At 42.3% G+C, this 22402-nt stretch overlaps 1 protein-coding gene across 3 annotated transcripts in view; it reads right to left on the bottom strand.

Annotated features, from left to right (window-relative positions):
- Positions 1–9532: 9532 nt before the first annotated feature.
- Positions 9533–22402, bottom strand: part of PDZRN3 (PDZ domain containing ring finger 3) — a 129426-nt gene continuing 116556 nt past the window's right edge. For 2 of the 3 annotated variants that reach the window (XM_082768369.1, XM_082768371.1), the window contains 6 exons: positions 22202–22289; positions 15905–16003; positions 15081–15143; positions 14203–14304; positions 13000–13116; positions 9534–12152 (listed from right to left, as the gene is read on the bottom strand). In XM_082768369.1, coding sequence (XP_082624495.1) covers positions 10602–12152; positions 13000–13116; positions 14203–14304; positions 15081–15143; positions 15905–16003; positions 22202–22289 — 2020 coding nt within the window. In that variant the 3' untranslated portion in view covers positions 9534–10601. Of the gene's footprint in view, positions 12153–12999; positions 13117–14202; positions 14305–15080; positions 15144–15904; positions 16004–22201; positions 22290–22402 lie in introns of all 3 variants that reach the window. The other variant, XM_082768370.1, reaches the window with a different exon arrangement.

Below are 22402 nucleotides of genomic sequence, written 5' to 3'. Positions count from 1 at the left end.
CTGTAGTCAGCATTGGCTGGGAAATTCCTCCAGTGGGTCCCTACCCATGAGCTTTTTGTCTGCGTTTGGAGCACTGCTCGCTGTCAATACTTTGGCCTGTTCACAAGTGAGTGGGTAGAAAGACAATGAAGCAATAAAACTTGTCTGCTAATTAAGGATGGCCAATGAGAAAATAAAGCCCCAGCTGAGACTTGTCAGGATAGAAAATATCTGAGACGGTGACTTCATGAGTATAAATCATTCATCTTCTGGCAGAAAAACTTTCCTTCAGCTACATCTTGAAATTACCAGCAAGAAATTCTAGACCAAATTGTGGTCTGACTTGTAACTATGCCGAATCTTGTGCTGCTGGGCTCCTTTAGGATACATACTAGACTTTCTAACATACTGGGAAGAATCCTCAATTACGTGAGCCTGATCAAAAATCCACTACCTTTAGTGGGTTTTGAATTAAATCCTAGGGACTTACAGCTATTTCATGCTCTATATTGGTTTAAATTTCTGTTCACCCACTAAATCCTAGAACGCAAATTTACAAAGACTAGAAATGCTCTTTCATCTGTCCCCCTTCTGAACTATTCACTCAGATGTTGGCAGAGACTTATTTTTGCTGGGTTTTCCCAGCTTTCTGCTTTCCAGGCTTATCTTTAAATAGCCTAATTCTGTCAGGGTATTTTAGGATTTGTTTTAGTCTCTAAGATTTCACGTGACTTTCAAACAAAATAAAACATCCTTAAAAAGAAGGCTTTATACAAATCTGATTGTATTCCTCTCCAAGAAGTAGCACAGAACAAGTTTGATTTTGTTTTCAAGTAGGGTATTATTCACTGTAAGCTACTCACTGCTTGTAGTAACTCTGCTTCAGACAAACGAGCCAGAAGTGAACGCATTTCCCGTCTCCCTTTCTGGCTGTTCACTTGCTGAATGGTTCGCCTTCTCTTCTAATAATTGCCCGCTGAAACTTGTTGGGTTCCCTGTGCCCGTGGTGGGTGAGAGTGGACATTGGCAGCTGAAATCTGTGGAAGTGTATTTATGTGTATCTGTAGCATGAGTATTGATGTGAACAGAGTTTTTCAACAAAATGTTTTTCTCACATAAATGACAAAACTGAAGCTTTAGGCTGGGGAGGGAGGCACAGCTTCTCCCCAGCTTTCACTCGGAGTGTTTTAAGATTCAGGAAGGGCTTTCTAGCTGGAGAGGAGGGGAGGATGACCTGTGAAGAACCTGAGAAATCTGAAAACTGAAGTCTGAATTTCCAGTTCAGGTTGTGGATGAGGCATCCCAGGGGGATCCTGCAGCCCCTGCACAGACTCTGTGCGGACAGGCTCCTTTCACACCAAAAGTTAATGCTGTTTGGGCAGAGGGAGTATACAGCAGTCCTGCAGGGAGAGGACTCGTATGGATCTGGTTTCAATCCTTGCTCAGCCAAGTTCTGTCTGCTTTGGCCTCTGACCTGGAGTTGCTCAGGGGCCCTTCCCTTCTCCTTAGCTTACTCATGCTGGGCACATACCTGGTTCAGCAGGTGCTGTTAATATAAAAATGAAAACAACAAAAGCCCCAAACCCACTTTTCTTTCCCATTTCCCTTTTCTTCCAGCAGGACTGCAGCCCTGGGTGGATTCACCCATTCTGGAGGGCCCTTGGCTCTGTGATGTGCCACTCAGCTGCAGCCCAGGGGCTCCCCACTGCTTTTCATATGCTCACCTGCGGTGTTACTGCAGAATTTGTGTTTCAGGACCACGCAGAGGATAACGTTTGCTTTGAAAGACACTAGCAATGTCTCAGAAGGGAGATAAAACAGCTCGCTGTGTGTCCTGGCACGTGTGGTGATACTCCTGGGGTCTGATGTGTCAGCAGTGCCCTTCTCTTCGCTCCTTTCTTCATCCCTAAGAAAGCAGTGAAAGGGTGGAACCTGTGGTGGCCTTGTAAAATAACCCACTGTAGTGTTTCCATATGGTCTCTGTGAGTAGAGGCCTTTGTGTCACAGTTTAAACAATCTTATTTCTGTAGCCCTGTGTGCGAAGGAGATGTTTGGTTGTGCAGGGAGGAGCAGACAGCGACGGGAGCACGGCACTCACTGGCAGCACGGGAAGGCTGCAGATGCTTCAGTCCGTGGCAGTGTTTTTGTAGCTGGCCGCCTCCTGTCCTGGCGGAGCTCCTCTCAACATCTGACCGCTGGCTGATGGTCCTGAGACCTCCCACAGCACCACTGCTCCTGTCAGCCACAGCCCTCAGTCAGCCCAAGGTGGGGAAGGATCACAAGCCAGAATGCCGACCCTGTAAGAGGCTGGCAGTCGCTGCCTTCCCTAAATGTGTCCTTTGGCACTGCTCCCCTGCTAGAGACCGACTTGAATGTCCTCACAGAGAGGGAACAGAGATGTTCCCTCTCACTGTGGGTGCTGATTTCTAGTCCCTGATGACCCTTCCACGTGGTACAGCCTCATCGGGAACAAATTGCTCTGGGGCAGCCAGGAAAGTGAGAGAGGCTGGCAAAATGGGGAATCTGGGTCTGAAGCAGGTCTCCTCTTCCTGCAGTGGAGAGGGCAGAACTCTGAACTGCAGTTTTAAGGCAACCTTGTCTCAGATGTTGGTGATGACTTGAGGTTTAAAGCTGAGCTGGGAATATACAAGCCCTTTGGCAGGCACTTGTTATTTAGCAGAATTACTGCATTTTGGGCTCGTGTGCCCCTGCTGATGGCACTAATCTCCATGCTAGGAGACAAAGTACCAGCTGTGCCTGGTCCTATTTGTACTATTTTAGCCACATGGATGTTCATCCATTTAATTTGGAAATATTTCTCTGCACTCATCAGCAGCCACATGCAGGCAACCGAAATTGCCACATTCATTCTGACTTAGTTTTGAAAACGACAGATGCTACATTACTGTAAAACATGGTGAAAGGGTTTTCTAGCTTTGTTTTTGTTTCTCGTTTGTCTGTGAATGTTTGATATACAAGCCATTAATGCTGATGAGTGAAGCTGCTTTTCTTCAGCGAGGTCTGCTCCTTCTCCTATAAAGTCAAGCAAAACTTCCACTGGGGGACCAGTGCCATTTGTGCTTAGAAAAAGGACTTAGAAACTGTACTGGGACTCAGGAAGGAGAAGAGTTGGCACGAGTGGCTCACAAATATGCGCAGATGTGTTATGTGGTGGTTATTACTTTTTCTTAATAATGTGACTTTTTCCCCAGCCTGAATAATTCAAATGAACGATGCTGTTGTGAGCATGCCTAAAGGCATGTAACCTCCTCCGTCCTCTAGGTGTGTGGTATGTGTTTTACTTCCACTGCAGATATTTTTAAGGGCAGAAATACGAAAACATCTGCTAAACCTCCTGTATCAAGCATGAGCCTTGCACAACTGATTCTGATTTGATGCCTGCTCAGGTCTGGGGCTGTGTCACAGAGCTGCAGCGTGGTGCTGCAGCCACCTTGACACGAGCCAGCTGTGCTCGGGGCACTGGTGGGGACAGGGACTGTGCTGCTTGGCTGCCCACTGGGGCCCTGGGACCCACAGCACCCTGCTCATGCAGGCACTGCCTGGTCCTACACCCCAAGAACCACTCACACGGCCTCCCACAAAACCCGAGACACTGCCGTGGTTTGCATTGGAAGGTGGTGATCTGGGTGCTTAAAGACAAGTCTCCAGACTTGCAAGACTAGGACGTAAGAGGCTGCAGTGTGTGTTACAGTGATGCTTGCAGAGAAGAGAAGCAGAGCCTGTGCTGAAACTCTTGACCCTCTTTTAGTGGCTGCTTCTTTGTGCTTCTGGCCTTTGCCTTAGGTCTGCATTCCTTGTTTGTTTGTTGTGTTCAGCAGTGCTTCATAATGTTGTGTTTGAGTGCATTAGCTGATCTCCAGAGGTTCCTTCCTGCATCAACAGAGGCACAGAGAGATGCCTACAAAGACTTCTGGCAAGACTCAATGAAGCACAACTTGTAGTTGTGCTGATAAACGCTGACACAGGAGAAAGCCGTGCAGTTGTCTGTATAGGAAGGATCCGTCTTTCCTTCCTAGATAGCTTTTGATGACTTTGGAATGGAAATGCTGAAAAAGGCTCATCAGGTTATTACCAACCAGCATGTAGTGCTTGCCTCTGCCTTGAGTTCGGGTTGTGGAGAGAAGCCCGTGGAGTTTCTCTGAATGAGGGCTTAAATGCAGTAGAGCAGAGAAGCCTTCTCTGGAATAGCTTTGTAAAACTGGCTTTGCTTTTTGTTACACTTGGCATCTGTGCTTGCTGGATCTTATGGCGTAACTGAGACTTGTTTCTTGTGGAAATTATTTGGATGTGACATTCCTGCTTTTATTTTGGCTGCTACCTCGAGCCCTGAGGACTGGTAAGTGGTGGATGCTTACACTGAACTGGAGCTAAGCAGAAATTTGACAAAACTTGGGTCCCTTCAATTTGCAGCCTTTAGGTTTGCTTTTATTAAACAATTATAGTTGGATTTGCCTTTTGGGGAGTCTTTGTTTATGGCATTCTAAGCTAACAAAGCCCAGCTAAGCCAAAGGCTGGATTATCGGAAATCAAAGCAGGCTCTCCTAATGGGGACAATGGAATCCCGCCCGGTGCGAGCCGCGCTGTGACACCTGGGAGGCCCGCGCTCCAATATGATAAAGTATTTTCTTTGAGAGAGGGTCACCAGAAGTTCACTTTTACAGAGAAGTTCTTATTCTCAGTTAATGGGGCTCCCTGTTGCATGGTCCCGCAGTTGCCTAACATAAAAAGGATGGATTGTCAAAGAAATTACTTGTAAAGCTCCTCCCTGGCAAACTTATCTGAAAGGACAGACTGAGTGCTCTCCTGGCCCAAATGAGCGGCCCACGACCCAGCCACCCAAGCTATTGTGCCCTTTTGCACTTCTGCAGTGTAGGATTTGTCAGCAGTTTGGTTTCAAACCTTTGTTCTGGGCATGTGCTGTCCTTCAGGGTTGCATTTTATAATAGACTCTCCTACCTGGCTTTCAGAGCAAGCCATATAATCTTTTAAGCTGTGGAAATGAAGAGATTTCCAGTCCTTTGGGGATTTTTCTAGCTCCAAAAGAGCAGAATTATAATTTAATGTGAAATATTATATGCTGATTATATCATACGTGAAATGGACTTTCTGGTCCTTAAGATCTAAACACAAATTCAAAACATACAGGCAGAGCCAGGTTTGGCTTTTTGTGTGTGTGCTTTATGTATGTAATTTCCTGCATATGTAAGTGATCCCTAGTCATAGCTGGGCCCAGGCCCAACTAAGAAACGGCAGTGATTATTCCTTCTGGTCCCTTTCCGATGTAGCTGACTCATTTTCCCCAGAAAGGGGAGAGATGCAAGTAGGACGTGAGAAATGCATGACCTAAGGCCAACATCATCTGCTGGGAGGACTAGGTAAGCTGGTGGGGTTTATTTCAGCTTGACTTTTCGTGGGTAAATGCAGGTGCTGGGAGAAGATACTGGAGAGGTTTAGTTATCTTTTTAAAATTACCAAAAAAGTAAGAATATCACACCAGATTTTTATTTGGGCTTTGACTTCAGTGGAGCTACGCTGACTTTTATAATATTGGCATTGTATTTCTGTAAATTGAACCGCTAATTGGAGCATTGTTATCAGGCTGTTGTTTGCATTATTCATTGATTTGATTAAATCTTATCCAAGAAGCATTCTGTGTTGCAGAAGATGACACAATTCTTTCATAATAAACTGGTGGAACTTGGTTCCCATTTTGGACTTCATCAGTAAAGAGCACTGTGACTGTGATTAGATCCACAATGTTAATATATTCATTTAGGTAACAGAACTTGGATGAAATATTCAAAACCAGCAGATTGAATCCAGTAGAGTAGGCAAGTGGCTTTTCAATTCATTTTGTTATTGTGTTTTCCAGCTAGTTTTCAAAGTAGGCGATTGCATCTCTTTATGTTACAGAAATGAGGGTGTTTCCAGTGTTTTGGGCATTTTACGATTCCAGGAAGAAGGTTTAGGACCCAACTGAGAGGAGGAGTTAACACAAGAACTCTTCTGGGCATTGCATGCTATCTTGCAAACCTGGCCATTAGAAGGTTTATGGCCAGTCCTGCACCAGAAATATCTGCATAATTTATTAGCATGGATCTGCTGGAGCTTTTGGGCAGGCACAGCTTGGGAGGGCATTATGTTAGCAGGGCTGCGGGATGATTAATGTCTTTTAAACAGTCACAATTAAAAGATATTTAGGTAGCTTTCCCCATAGAAGCCCCGGTCTCTAGTACTGCTTTGTGTCCTGCCGGACACTCAGAGAAAAGTGGCATTAATTCTGCATCTCTGCATTCGAACAGCAAACGCATCTTCACTGAAACCTTGTGCTGCTGAGCTGTGCTTGTGCAAAAAGCTGCCACTCTTCCAGATTAACTCTGGCTGGAAGCTCATAGAAATGGTTCTGATGAAGAGAAAAGCTGCTGGGATGAAAACCCAAGCAGAATCTTTGCTATTTTGTTACAGTAAAGAATTTACTTTTAATAAAACCGGAGGCCTCTTGGTTTTATTAAAGGTACCTCCTCAGTACCTTGGGCTGGAGGTACAGCATCTGCTGTGACAGTTTCTGCCTTTTGTTTTTTGACTTCTTTCTAATTAGTTTATGTTCCAAGATGTCCTTAATACAACAACTGATTTAAAAAGAATTGGAAATAAAACAAAAATAGGAGTTTAAATCGCTTATGGCTTGCTTTGTATGGCTTCCAGGCATTTGAGCAATTTTGCTAACAAGTATCCTGTAACCTATTTCCAAAGGCCACTAGTAGATAATTATATTTGGTTAATTTACATACTTTCAGTTTATAATCCTAATTAGTTCTCCAACCAGTATTCCCTAGGCAATTTGGAGTCTTACCTCATTTTATTTGCCATCCCTAATGTGCAAGTTCTCTTCTTTTAATTTACAAAAAAACGCTGTTAGGTTTGGTTCAGGGCTTTCCCATTTCAGTGCACATCCAAGCTGGGTGATTCCATGCTGATTTAAACCCTATTTGCAAATAAGTATTTTACATTTTTATAGATCTTACATCTGGGAGACATCCTCCAGTTTAGGGAAACTGCCCTGAGTTTGACACGGAGCCTGTTTTTCTGGGAAGAATCAGGCCAAATTTGGCATCAAGCTGTATGCAGGGATTCCTGCTCAAATCTCTGGTTTGCTGAGGGGGTGTTGGTGTAGGATGGGGACAGAAGCACCAGGTGTGTGACGGCAGCATGCCAGCCAAAGCAGGGACGGGTGTGGGTGGCAGGAATGAATGAAGGCTGCGTGCTGGAGAGCCTCCGAGAGCTGTACACACACGTCCTGTAAGGAGACAAAATCTCCCCAGCTGCTTGGCAATTGCTTGTTCTCCCTTCGTGTATTTAGGCTCTCTCCCTGTCCTACTCTGGGCTTGGCTGTCACCCAGGAGGAGATTACACTCAATGAAGTGGCCAGGGAGGAAGGGAAAAGGAGGAGGATGGAAATGAATATCTGTACTTCCAGGTGTAAATGAGAAACACTCCCTTTAGCTCATTCCAGGCTCAAACGAAGTTCAGGAGGTGCTTGGAACCAGCCTCCCCAGCACGAGGAACACACCCGGGGGTCCCTGCAGCAGGCAGAGCAACCGGGGCTGAAGCTAAGGGTCAGCCTCCTGCCGAGCATCGGCCCCGCTGAGGCTGGCTCTGCTGCTCTGCAGAGGTGGCTGAGAGAGGCTGCCAGGTGAAGCCTCAAGTAAGTCAGTTGTTGTTATCTTTTAAGCACTGAGGTACCTCCTATAAGACAAGTTTTTAGAGAAGCTGTTATATGACGTATTTCCACTTAGGCATCAAAGGCTGCTTTCTGGGCCGATTCATTTCACTGTAATGAGGTCAGGTTTGGACTCACTTTATGGTAATTTCCACTATTTCCTTGCAATCTATTAAAAGAACCCAAATCTCCCTTTTCAGTGTGGCATTAAGTACTTCTACAAGGCAATGAAAAAGGATGTGAGATAAGGTAACTAACGAAGCTAGAAAAAGTTTTGCATAACTTTTGCCCAGATTTGCAGGATAACTGATGGATTCTGTGAAATTATGTTAATTAACAAACCATAATACTACAGCAGACGTGATTTTTAAGTGACCAAAATAACAAATGCTCAGAGAGGAAAAACTCAAAGGTATCAAAGTAATTCTTGGCCAATAATTTTATTTCAGCATCTTAACAGAATGCAAATCTTATACTGTTGATGCTTTGGTATAATTTCTACACATTCCCAGGTACGTTTCTGCTGTTACACACATGCACGTAATGCTCAGCATTTATCTGACTGATGCCTTAGGAACCCGTTACCTGTGAAGTTTTTCCAGAGGAGCCTATTTGTATGAGGAACAACTTGATAATTTTTCCTCAATAGAGCATTTCAAATCCTACTCTAACATTTCCAGGTAGAATAAAGACAGTTTAAAGGCCTTTTCATGCCTGTTTAGGGATTGTGATTCCACGCTAATTATAGCTCTGCCCGTCCATGTGGATTTCTGAGCTATAGAAGAAGCAATATCCTGCTAAGGGTGCTCTCCTTGCAATTGGGATGAACAGAACAAAAAATCAGAGTAAAGCCGATGTGAGACAGAGATAGGAAGCACCTTATGTTGAAGGCAGCGTGTTGTGAATATCGTACATTATGCTTTTCCTTCTGTGCAACTTGTGATGGTAACCAGCTTCTAGTATGTCAAGTGAATTCCTGGCTCTAGCAAAGTCAGTAGAAAATCTTCCACACACTACAGCAAGACCGGTACGTTGTCCCAAAGGTAAATATCATTCAAAGGTAAATGTACAGAGGATTACTGTTATGAGTGTCAGATTTCAAGGGGCAGTGATGATTTGCAGTGGCTTATGATATATTTTCCTGTATGTAAAATAGCTGACTGTGGAATATGGTAGATATACATTCAATGCTAATTCAGTGCTCAAAGAGAATGGGGGAAAAACCACACGTCTGTTGCTTGCTTCCTGATAACTGGCAAAATAGGCACTGAGAAGCTGTTAATTTCTCCCCTTCCAGCTTTTCACCTCTATCATTCAGGTTATAGTTTTTGCTCATATAGTTATGGTGGAAGAGTTCAGAACAGAGATTTAGAAGGGTTTGGGTGAGAGCTTTTTGTGGCAGCGAGCAAAAAGGAGAAGGGGTGAAGAATCTGGGAGCTATTGATAATGAGTTTAGTTTACCATTTATCCATCAAAAAATCCAATTTATATTTGAATTCTTAATTAGAAATAGAAAAACAGAAAAAGAGTAAGATGCCTTTCTGACATTTACTCTTTATCCTTTTCCCCATCTCTTCTGTTTTAATTTGTATGTTTGATTTAAATCATATATTTAATTTATATATTTGTCTCTTTTTAATGCAAACCCATGCTGTTGTTTGTAGGTCAGTTTAATAAATCATGAAACAAAACAAAACAGAAGAGTTGAAGTCCTGTTTTTTTTTCTCACTTGCAGGTCATCTTAAATGCCTTGTGAGTTTATTATCTGCATTGCTTGATTCTACTTTTCATGTTCCTCTTACTTCCCTCTTGCTTCTTCCCTCTATGTCTCCTTCCCTCAAGAACACCTCCATCCAAAATCCCCCCAAGGTCAGGATGCAGATTTTCCTTCTAGGTGCGACTCGGGCAGGCAGTCCTGGCAGCGCAGGAGCTACGATCCAGGAAAGGATACTCAGCATGGCGAAACCAGAAGGGAGTCAAAAGAATGTAAAATTGTTTGAAATATAAAACAATAATTTATTTTACTTCATTTTACTTGTTAACGTTTGTAGCTAATGATGATTCCATGAAACTGCTTTTATAATTCAGTACATTCAAATCTATAAAGCAAACAGTTACTACCATGGGCTTTTCAAATTCCACAAACTGTCTTATATAAACAAATTAGCTGTACATGCACATTTTTCAATAGGTTGCAACATTTGCAAGCATGCTTTAAAATCCTTTAAAGCTGCAGTATACTGTACTTTGCTTCAGGCTTTTCAGATGAAACCTATATACTTTCTTTAGAAACCTTAAAAGGAAAAATGTTTAAATGTTGATCATAACTCTAAAGACTGCTGTTTGATAAATGTTAAATATTACAAGAGAATGACTCCGTTAGGAATTCAATAATTCTGAGTTTAAACCTTGAGCTAAATATTGATAAACAGCACTTGGTGTAGAAGTGAACAACAGCAAAATAGTATCACAAAATATGGTTTCACAAAAAATACATATGTGCAGTTGCTCTTGTGGGGTTTTTGCATTTTTTTAGGCAAAGAAAAGCACGGGTACCTTTTATATGAATATAGTTTAAGCAAATTACCTGTGTAAGTATGGTTAATACATTTCTGATAGTTAAAGGCTTTATGTAAAAGGTAACAAGTAAAAAAGTACAATCAGTATTCCAAAAAGCACTGCTAGTATTGCCTTTGAAGGAGATGGGCAAACTTTCTCTCCACTTCACGGCGGAGATCCTGGCACCCACAGTTGTAGAGTTCAGTATTTGAACTATAAACTCGATGACCGTATCTTATATACAAAAATCTTGCCACATTGAACGAGGCATTGATTTCTACCCCAATGGTAGCGTTTTATGTACATAACTTAGCAATGGTGATTATACAGTAGTCACTGACAGGAAGGAATTGTACACTCGTGTGCCATCCGGTGACTTTGTTCCGTGGGTAAGGAGTTCCTGGATTGTCATCCAATTGTCAAATATTTTTTTATTTCTTTTCTTCATCATTTTTTTGTGGCTCAGTTCAATGATATTCATCTCTTTCTTTTCTTCTGCACCTTGCTGTTCCTTCAAACAATCTAGCCTGCTCTGCATCATGAACTCACGCCTCCTCCTCTGCTCCTTCGCCTTCACTAAATGCTGCTTGCGCTCTTCCTTACTCCAGTACCGGCCCATCTTCATTTCACTTATGGCATCGTCATCGGTAGTCATTCCGCTGCGCTCTTCCTTGATCTTGATGGCACGTTCTCTCAGCAGCCGGTCCCTGACCGGCCTCTTTGTGATGTACCGCGTCCCGTCGCTTCGCACTTTGACTTTCCACTCCATCCTCGGCTCGCTTTGGCTCGCGTTAAAGTCTTTACACATACTCACCAGGCTCATTTGGCTCTGTGCGTACTCCACCGCTGATTTCTGTTGGATCAGCTGCATGTAGCTCTGGTAGTGCTGTGCATGGGCAGGAATATGAGCATGCTTATATGGGGAGTGATGGTACGGGGAGACGTAGGAGCCAGAAGGTTTTTGACCATGCGTAGGGCTTTTGCTTCCATCACTGGCTTTTCTCTCCTTGCTTTCCAGCTGCTTGCCAAGGTCGGGATCTTTAGCAGAGGAATGGCATTTACCAGTGCTGGATTCGTGGCTTTCTGAGACAGCCAGTAAATTCTTTTGGGAGACGTTGTACGCCACTGCCCCCTCGTTACCTTGACAGTTGACGCCTTCCGCAGTTCTGCGCAGCGAATTGTCAGGGGAAATCTCCAGCGTGAGCGGTGTGCTCCGGCAGCTTTCCCCTGTGTTGTACGCGCTCGAGCTATCCTTGTCAGACTTCTCAGGGAGCTCTGTAATGTCTGAGAGCTCGTGCCTGCGAACGTCGATGCTGGTGTTGTAGTTGCGGAAGCCGCTGTTATGCAGCATCCAGGGCTCCCGGTACTGATCTTTCAGCTGCTGCATTTTATGAGCTCTCACAATATTCAGGCACTCCAGCTCGATATTGCGCAGCTCCTCATTCAGCATCTCCAGCTCTTTGTCAACGCTTTCTTGGTCGCTTTTGCTCATATCCAGAGTGCTGTTATGGTAGTACAGGCTGTAAGGGCTGGCAGACTTCACCTGGCACTTCAGCTCCAGCAGTTCCCGGAATCGCTCACATTCGTCTACGGGGATGCCAAGGAAGTCGACGTCTGTGCAGTCGGCTGAGATGAACGATTCGTTACTGAACTGCATATCGCCACTTCCGAGGGTGTCGTGACTGTAAGTCAGCTTCTTCTGGCTCCCTAAAGTGTTGGAGGAAGTGGTGTGATCATCGGCATTGTTTTCCTGCTCAGAGCTCTCATCGTTCCGAGTGCTGTCGTCTGTGCGCCCCACGCCGCTGTCCTTCTCGTGCTGGTTAGATAAAATGGTGGCTGTGTCTGTGGTACCACCATCTTCCTCGTGCTTCTTCTAGCAGTAAAGATCAAAAGACAAAGAGAAATTATTGCAAGGCCATAAAATATCTCAGGGTGTTTATTAAATAGTTTTCTTTATGCATCACCTGTTAGACTTTGTGTATCTTTGGCTTTTACTTGTAGGGAAAACAAGCTCCATTTTAATAAGAACACATAGAAATGGTGCCTGAAAACACAGCATGCTGTGGATGGCCTTTTCAACAGAGTTTGAGGTCTGTTTTTCATTTATTTAGCAACAACACTAGAATTCAAATGTTCAAAATTGTACTGTTCCCATTTAGGTGCACAAAAGTATCCAGTTCTACTGTGGTGCCCAGGTAAGAATACACAGATCATGGCAGAACAACAGGGAATCTGGGTCCAAATCTGTGGCCCTGCATAAACTTTGCTATGCAAAGACTTTTTCTTTGCCTTTCTCCCTGTATATATAGACCTCACTTCAGTCATTTGCCTGAGTTCTCCATTTGGATTTTATGGGTTTGGGAGGCAGGCTGTTTTCAGTATGTGTGTGCATATCAGATTGGATGTTTTAGAAGTCAGCTCTCTGCCTGCTCTCTCTATCATATACCTAGCTGCTTCTGTCACTGACCACAGCCAGATGGTGGATTTCTAAGAACTGTGATCATGTTGTCTTAATGGACAAAATAAAAAAGGTAACATTTTAAAACAATTGGATCCCCAAGAAGGTGTTTGTGGATCATTAAGTAATATCTTGATTTTTGCAGGAAGTCTTTTTGCCTTGATCATCATTTGGGACACTAAGTATATTCAGTCAAGCTCAATATTGGAATATTGAGTGCAAGGTGCCGTTTTGACACCACTGCACAACAGAACAGCAGTACCTGCTGGAGCATGCTGGCAGTAAATTGCATTGCCTGGTGGTGCTGCTCCTCTAACATGTCCATGTGCAAGTCATCCAGAAAATCATTTCTGTCATCATCCATCCATCCTTCATCCAGCTATGTGAAAAGGGAGGGAAAAACAAACCAAATGTTATCAAAAGAATGAAGACTGATATAAATTATGTTCCTTTTTGAGGAAAGAGATTGGAAAACCTAAGGGGATTCTTTCCTGTGATGGCAGTGCTGCGTCCTGTGAGGAAGCACACATCCCCTTGTACCAAGTGTGGGCATTGACTGCCCTACCTCCCCCCAGAGCCACCTCGACTTCCAACATCATGGTTTTATCTTCATCAGCCCTTTATATGAAACAAAACCAGCCCTTTCATCCCTGGAAATACTTCTAAGCATTGGGGCTGTTTTGGTTTGCACATGATTTGATTAGGATGTATAAAATACTCCAGGGCCCAACGCTTTGAATGCACCACTTGTGAGGCAGCATAAAGGGCCAGAGTGAAAAATGCTTCCTGTGGGTCTGCAAGACTTTTTCCTCCCAACCTCAGCCATCTCCAAGGAAAAGATCAGAAACGTTGAGGCTAACGAGACAGTCATGGGCACGACCCCGTGTCTCTGGGTGCACTGGCGAGGGTTGCTCTCAGCACATGGAGCAAGAGACAGATCAAACAACAGTGCTTGTGGCTGTTTGTTCGGCACTTTTGTTGTGCTAATCCCAGCTTGATAAAGGGATCTGCTTCAACCTTTTATTACAGCTGAGGATGCTTCTTGACAGTCTTTAACTACATTAAGAGACGGCATTATAAAGGACTAAATAATAGGTGTTTTAATGAATGAATAATCAATAGCTATAGGATTTAGAGTTCAGTATATTCTTCATAGCTATGGCTTGAGACCATCCATAATACCGCACACCGATGTTTGTAATAGCATTGCAGCATACATAAATCACTGAACTTCTTATAAATTGGATTTTAATACAAAACATATATAGAAGCATTGTGACTGCTGAATTCCATTATTTTAGACCATATATATATTTAGTCAAGAGGTATAATAGGCTTTTAGGTAGACATGGTAGATTTAGGTAGGTTAAAATTCTTCAAAAGATGGGAACAACTTTTTATAAAAAAGCTAGTCTTTAATTAAGACTCAAGAGGTTGTATTTATTTATTGCTGTTGTTACAGTACCTGAATTTCTGGTCTTGCAACGAGTAAGGAGATATTCTTGCTCTCTTCACTGGTGAGAAGTGCCACAGCTTCTTCTCGGTTCTGTACCTCTATGCCATTGATCTTTAAAGGAAAGAGCAGCAGAGTGAAATCATTTCACATGGATAGAGAGGGAGCAGGGTCAGCTCTGGGTGGAAAGGAAGATCCTCGAGTGGGGCAGGTGGGCTGTGAATACCCTTCCCAAAGGCTACGTGGGATGAGGACCTCTGCTTGCGTTAGTCTCTGTGCAGAAGACAGACTGCTTCTGCCAAAAGCCCTGTGGTGTAGGGCTGCACTGGGAAGGCTCCTCATCCTGGCATACAGGAGTGGGGCTCAGCCTGCTGAACAACTATCAGCAACCCCCTAAATTGGGCTGCCCAGAGAGATTCTGCAAAGGGGAGCAATTGCTTGGGCCAGAATGGAGTGTTCCTGTTTCAGAAGGAAGGCTTAAAAGTGGCAGTGTATCAGAGTATGTGACGAAAGCGGATGAAGTCTGCTGACAAAATGATTAGCCTGGAGAGCAGGGCTAACATAGGGCTTTACCTGGCCAGGAACATCAAAATCTGGCTGATTTTGATCTGACTAGCAAAGGAAAGGAAACGTCTTCAGAAAGGTAAAAGGAGCTGTATGAATTTTGAACAGAACTGTAGGAGCAACCTGCTCTGGTGGGAGGTGTCCCTGCCCTTGGCAGTGGGGTTGGAACCGGATGATCTTTAAGGTCCCTTCCAACCCAAACCACTCCATGAATACCAATTTGAAAGGAACGATTTGTAAAAATACAATAAAATAAATTAACAGAATTTAAATGGTTGTGGCAGGTTATAGTGTGTCAGCAGGCTTTTGAACATTTACACACGTACTTGAATAATGCGATCCCCTTCTCGGAGCCGACCGTCTTTGGCAGCAATACTGTTGGGATCAATCTACAAAATAAGAGAAATGTAAACATTTTGGAGGTTTTAGAGCTCTGCCTTTTACTTCCCATTGTAAATCCAGTATTGGTGCTATGACTGATGTGATAAACTCATTAGTGATTACAAGACTTTTCCTCGCTTATGTAAGGCAAAATGAAATGCAGGTCAAAATAGTTAAGTTAAAATCAAAACATTTCTTCCTGAGCCTTCTGAAGGTTGTGTACTTGAACATTTTTTCCACTCTATTTCTTAAGAAGCAGGGACAATTTTTAATTTTCTTTGGTTCTAGCATTATAATCTGGTGCAGAGTTTCTTAATGTCATTGGAGATAAGTTGTAATTAAGGAAAAATCATGCCAATATGCATTACATCACCCTTAAACCTATCATACCATGTCACTCTTAGAGAAGAATGGTGAGAAGAGAAATAAATGGGAAACACTGTAGGAAAATGCTTGCTATTTCAGGGGTCAAACTTATCTTTTGATGTGCTCTGCACTGAAATCTAGGAAAAAAACAAAACGTGTTCACCCTGCTTCTTCTGTCTTTGCTCTCTCCACCTTCTCATTGAAGTCAGTAGGAGTTTGACTTCAATGGATGCAGGATTTCACGCAGTTTGGAGGAAAGGAAAAATAATTAGATTTCTTCCAAGTACTGCATGCTGGCTGTTTTTTTGACTATGGTACAAACAGAAGCAGGGATGTGTCTTAAATGCCCAGCACTGCAGGTCAGAAGACAAATTTTATCTTGTGGAGATCAGCTCAGTCTTACCTCACTCACATAAATACCAATGTCATCCTCATCATCCGTTCGGTAACATACAGTAAGGCCAAGCTTGTCCTGGCTGTTCACTCTATGCAAATCTACTTCCTGAGGTTAAAAAAATAAAAAAGAAAAGAAAAAGACATTGTCAGTGAGACACCGGTGACTGATGGAAGCAATTTTTCAAATACAATGAAAATATTTTGCTTAAGTGATATAGTAGATCTCTTTTCATTTTATTGTGTAGACCAGGTTAACTTACTGAGCAAAACGTGATTATATGCAGACAATCAATGCTTGGGGCTTTTTTGACCCTCCAATCAATATAAAGTCATTTTGAAAATAGACCTTTTATTGATCTTAAAGAAGAAAAATTGCCTATATTTCATGTAGTGGTAAGACTTCAAATGCTAAAATACTTATAAAGTATGATTTCAATATTTGCCACAGCTGATATATATTTTCTTATAAGCAGGGAAATTTTCTTGCTTTTCAGAGAGAAATATAATACTGGATTACCTTAACTTGTGTAATTTTCATGAAATGCTGTAATAAGTTTCTCCGAGGTGTGACTGAAGATATATATTGTCAGCAAAGGATTCAGCATTGTAAGAGAAATACAGTAAGTGCTTCGATATCTTGCAAGGGTGTGGTTCGAGCAGGTCATGCTTTATCATTCCACTGCTCTGTGGTGGTCGTGTCAGCCTTGGAGACATTTAAGCCATCTTAAAAATACATGGTTTTCCTCTAGGCTTTTGCCTCAAAGATTTTAGCTGGGTTACTTTTTTTCCTGTTTCCTGCTGCTCTGTGATACTGGATGGTATAAAAGGGCTGTAAAAGCCCTGGAGACACCCCACGGAGCTGTGGGATGCTCCTGGCTGGCGTGCAGTCCACGTACCCATCCACACCATCAGCTCTCAGCTTTGCTTTTCCCTTCGGAGGGACATCCCCGCACCCTAAGGACCCTCAGGAGCCCAACACACTTAACCAGCTTATTGCATCGGTCCTCAGGATGCTTCCTCGGGGAAGAAGGATGGTTTGTCATAGGTAGAGGAGTTGTAGCAAGAGTAGTTTTTTTTATTCCCCTTAAGGATTGCCTGGCAGTGAGCAAAGCTTTGAAAAGGGCCCCACGTTGTGCCTTACACCCATCAGAACGCATTACCGGGAAGGGATGGAGCGGGACCAGGCAGGCAGGGCAGAGGGACACGTGTTGAGAAAGGGGACACAGCCCCTGAGCGAGCCTGGGGCCATCCCGGCTGGGGCCAGACCCTGCTGCACTGCGAGGCACCGAGCACTTGTGCTTGGGCCTCTGCTGCAGCGGAGAAGTCCCGATAACACGATTCATTATTTGTGAACGTCTCTTCTGTTTTGACCCGAGCTGTGCCATTTGTACGGGGTGAGACAATAAAACAAGCTGATATGAATAATTTATTGGCATGTCTAGATGACAGCTGCCAAGATCAGCAATCTCATGTTATTTACTTGTCAACATGTGTAATTTCTTTTTTTCCAAGAAACGTAGCTGTAAATGTCAGTGACATTTCAGATGGTATTTAAATGGTTTCAATCAATAGTATCCATGGTGAACTGCTGCTCTTTTTCTCCCTCTTTTGTTACTTACTGCTTGAACACAATGCTTTAATAGTGAGGCTTTTTTTTTTTTTTTTTTTCTTCCAGATTTCTAAAGCTTTTGGGGCTTTCTAGAGAGGAGGTTTAAAAACTCTTCAGTAGAAAAGATGAGACAAAGTGGATTGACAAAGCGATTCTGATCTCAGTTGTTGTGTTTAATCCCTGGGAGTACCACTGCAATCAATGCGTTTATTCTGGATGAAATTGTGGTGTGAATTAGGGACGAGTTGGGAGTGTGTTGAGTTGGGCCTAATTGAGGCCTAGAAAGAATCCTTTATTTCCTGCACGCTTTAACAAGAAGATTTTGGGTCTTAAAGAAGATTTTTATATAGATTACTCATTTGAAAGCATGACAGTGAAATAGTGGCAAGAAACTAGCACTGTAGCTCTTTATGACGTTTGTCAGACTGGTGGTGGTAGTGTCTAAAAAAACAAGTTATGGTGGCTTTGGTCGTTATTGAAACAGATCCTGCTTAAATACAAACACTTGGAGAGGACAGAGCAAGCTATTAATTTCAAACCTACCTGCAGAATGTTTTGGAAAACAATAGGTGTTTTTTCCAACAGTGCACAAGTACGAAGAGTGTTATAATAATTGAACATTAAGTATGGGTTTACATTTAAAATGCATCAAGACACACATGCTTTAAAAACGTGCTCACAAATGAAGCACCAAAAAACTAAAGCAAACAAAAAATTGTTGGAGCAGGTGTTTAGAACCTGAATTTTTATGAGCAACTCGTTGACGTACTTACCCTTGGGTACAGTCCTTGGGTAGGAACAGAATAACTTGGTTTGATACTACCCTAATATGATAATTTTGTGTACTTGAAGGTAGGAACAGCTGCTTTCTACAGGTCTTTGCGTCAATAGCGTTTTAATATAATCATAAAGGTTTGAAATATTTGAGAGATAAAAGTGAGCAATTCCAGTTGGAGTTGGAGAATCAGCTCCAGAGTCTTCAAAGGAAAGGTTATTTCCCATGTTCAGAGTGGGATTTGTATAATGCACAGATACATGAAAGGGAAAACTAGAACAGACAATTGGCATCTGCAAGTACAGCTACTGTGGTAGCTTGTGTAATTGTACCAGGAATTAATTAAGCTCTAGGAATTAATGTGGGCCTAAAGACCGTTGAAGGGGTAACCAGACTTGCCATTTCTTACTCTTCACTCTTTGGTGTTGCGCTCCAGGACAGCCCAAGGGCCTGATCCTGTGAGCCCGTAGCCTTATGTGCTCCTGCTGCAGGCAAAGGCACCACGTGCACAGCAGCGGCCGGGCTGTGTCCAAAGCCCTTGCTCAGCACTTGCTCTGTCAGGTTAGTCCGCTGTGCCACCCATCCAGCATGAGATGAACGAATATCAGTGCTCTGCTGGGGCTCCAGAACTATCGTAATGAGCTCTGCACAGGATCCTGACCGCACTATGAAATGCATCAGCCACCTACCTCGCAGGAGGGATACACTGACGTTTGTCAACACCCGCTCCTGATCTACAGAAATTAGTGAGCAGACGAAGGTGGTAATGCACAAAGTGTGGCAGGGGCAGGGGCTGTGCTGATATGACTGATGTAAAAACTTCACATATGATTTAACTTCTACACACACTTAAAATCTTCTGCTTCTTTAGATCAGGTAAAAGAGACATTTTGAGAGATGTCCAAGAGAAATATTTGTATGCTATTCCCAAAACAAGTCTGTGCAGGAGAATTGTTTGATTCTCAGCTGCATATCAAATGCAGCCCAAGAGGGCTCGAGGAGCTAGCAGCTGAAATCCATGTGGCATTTGTAGTGAGGCAAGAAGAAATGAGCGTGCACTGTGACATTGTACCTGCAACTGCTCAGGAGAATAGATTAGGAGTAAGTGGTAATAGTAAATTAACCTCTATAAACTCAAAAGATCCTTCATTTGCAACAGATTATTAAATTATTGTACTGATGATTTAAAATTATGGCCTTCCTATAAATTTATAAAAATCAAAGTCTTTTCTCTAACAAGGCAAAAATGAGCAGTAGAAAATTGGAATGAGTGGACAATGATGGGTAAAAAAAAGAGAGTTCAAACATTCAGCAAGCATTGTCCAAAGCTTGCACAGTAAGTACTTTGCCCTTTTGTCTCTCTCTATAAAAAGCTTTTTTAAAATTTTATTATTTTTTATTTTTTTTCTCCTGCGCTGACTTCTGAGATACCTGGCCCACAGGGCCTACTTTTCATCAATAGGTTTCACCGAGGAAAGAATGGCAGAGAAATAAATATTCCACTATTTCCTTTTATACTGTGTGGGGGCTTCTTTTGGTAACTGTCGCTTTTATAGCAGAAGGAAAAATCTTGTCTTGAATTGAATCAGTTCTCTACTCAGAAAGGAAATGGGACCGATAGGCTGCTTGGGTATCAGGGGGGTGAAGGCAGCAAGTCGGATGTGAGAGGACAAGTCCCCTTCTTGATTTAGAGTGTTCTTCGTAATCTCAGAAAATGAGCACACTGAGAAAGCCCTCACTTAGGGCACATGCTTGTTGGAATAAAAATATTAGCGCATAATGCTGCTGGGGAAGCCTGGAGTGATATTATTCGTCCTTTATGAACCCAAAATGACTTCTGGCTGGGCCTCTGTGAAAAACAAATGTACTTTTAATTTATAATAGAATCTAGGAATGGAATAGAATTCAGGATTTAGTCCTTCTTTCCTTGTGGCATATAAACTTGAAAAAAAAAAAAAGAGAAAGTATTTATTTATTTTTTTGGAGTAGGGAATATATGGCAGTTACCTCTGAGTCCTCGGTTTTAAGATAAATGTTGAGAGAAAACTGAGAACACAATTTGGTGCCTTGGCAGTACTACCAGCATAAATTCCTTCCTACAGACTATTTACATTAGCAGCTTGTTGTGAACTCGGGTGTTTCGCTGTTTTTTGTCTTGTTTACTCGGTACAAATCACCAACCAGTCAGTTGTAGATCATATAAGTTTAGATGAGGAGTTTCTGATTTAAATTCAAAGCACATTTTATGGACATAGAGACCCAGAAGGCTGCCTTGATGGCTTTCTTACTTTAGGCATTCCTGCTGCAGTCAATGAAACAGTGCCTTTGTGGTCTTTTAAAGCGTATCTATCAAAAGGCAAACAAAAAGCAACTAGCCAGTTGAGTCCCTGTTAGCACTTTGACCTTACCATTGATCATAGTCGCTACAATTTGAACAAGAATCTTTAGTGGTTTTTAAGAAATACTATTAGGCTACAGAGACTTTTCTAATGTTCATCTCCCTGTGTTACTGAGCTGATCACCTTTTGCCATCAAGTACTATATCAATGTCAAAATTATTAATGTTGTGGTTTAAGCCATATTAACGTCTGGCTACTGAAGTGCGTGTGTTTAAACTGTTTTCAGCTCAACTAGTTGACCTTCTAATGGAGGCAATACAATTTATCCACAATACTAAATTTCCTAAAAGATAGGTTTTGAAAAGACACTGGCAGAAAGTACTAATTTGGTCTGCATTTTCCCTTAAGACTGAAATCTATATTGTATTTGGTTTTATTTAAGGAAAAAAAAGCACTTGTTTGTAAAGGAAAGCCTTGAACAGGGCTTGTTTTACTGCCACGTTGATTTTGTCCTGACTTCTATTTGGGTTTGTATACAGAGATGAATTACTACCAGATCTGCAGATTTGAAGGCAGCTTGCAAACCGTTTGTGAGGATTGAGGCCTTGATCCTGCAAACATTTTTACAGGAGGGAACAACTTCATGCTCATAGAATGACCAAACCTTGCTCTCATTGAAGCTGTTGATAAATGTATTGCTGATTTAAACAGGACTACAGATAGGTCAGCATCACTCACTCTGACAGCGTCCTTAGCAGGACCAGGATCTAAGAAATCAGTAGTGCAAGCAAGCTAGGAGTAAACCATTCACTTACTGATAACCATGAATGTATTATCTGGATCAGACATTGCTGGCAGTATATAGAAGTAACGAGATACTTTACTGTTATTTATTGTAAACAATTAAAAGCATCTCAGTGGGTCAGTGCTGCTCAAGTTGCAGCACTAGTTGCAGAGCTAAAGCCAACAATTTGTGTGTTGTACTCTGAAGGGCTGGGGACAGGTTATTAAAACTAAGAACAAGAAAACTGAAAATGAACTTGCATGTCTTCATGTCTGGTTCTTTTATTATCTATAGTTTTATACGTATCCTTATGTAACTTTTGTAATGAAAAAGGGAGGAACAGGTTAGGATAGTGGCAGATCTATTCTGGTCTTGTCTTGTAAACTTAAAATACTTCTAAATAGTATGATCAAGAACATGTTTCTCAGCTAGGGAATATTTAAGGGAAACTCGCACATTTTTACTGTGAGTGTGTGGAATAGGTCCTGCCATTCAGCAAACTTGCAAAGTCTTCGAGATTTTTGGAAAGTCGAAATCTGCATAGTTTTACAGAATTTAACTGATGGAATTAATGAATTCGTTATTTTAGTTTGTTAGCTGAAGATCTGGCTCATAGCACACAGTTAAGTACGTTGCTAAAGGTATCATTATGGTTTGCAGTCTGCAAAGTAACCAAGGAGCAATGTTACTACAAATAACTGCTTTAAAGTGTCTTTTCGCTTACATAAAGATATAAAGACCATGACATGCACATGTTAAACTTTCAGTAAATGAAGTGGTTACTAAACATGACGTACCTCCAGTTCTAACTCATCTCGGTCCATTTCTTGATGAATTCCTCCCATGTAGTCATTTGGATCATAGTACTCGTGCACTGATGGATGGCTGGGAAAAAAAAAAAAAAGATGTTTTAGGATAGCACTCAGTGCTTTAGCTAGGATAATCCCTTCCAAGCTTATAGCAAGTTGTCATGAAACAGACTAACAACTAAACCAAGA

Source organism: Aythya marila (assembly GCF_965140915.1).
Source record: "Aythya marila genome assembly, chromosome: 10".
NCBI lineage: Eukaryota > Metazoa > Chordata > Aves > Anseriformes > Anatidae > Aythya > Aythya marila.
The sequence above is the reverse complement of the archived record's forward strand: the minus strand, read 5'-3'. Positions and strand labels throughout refer to the sequence as shown.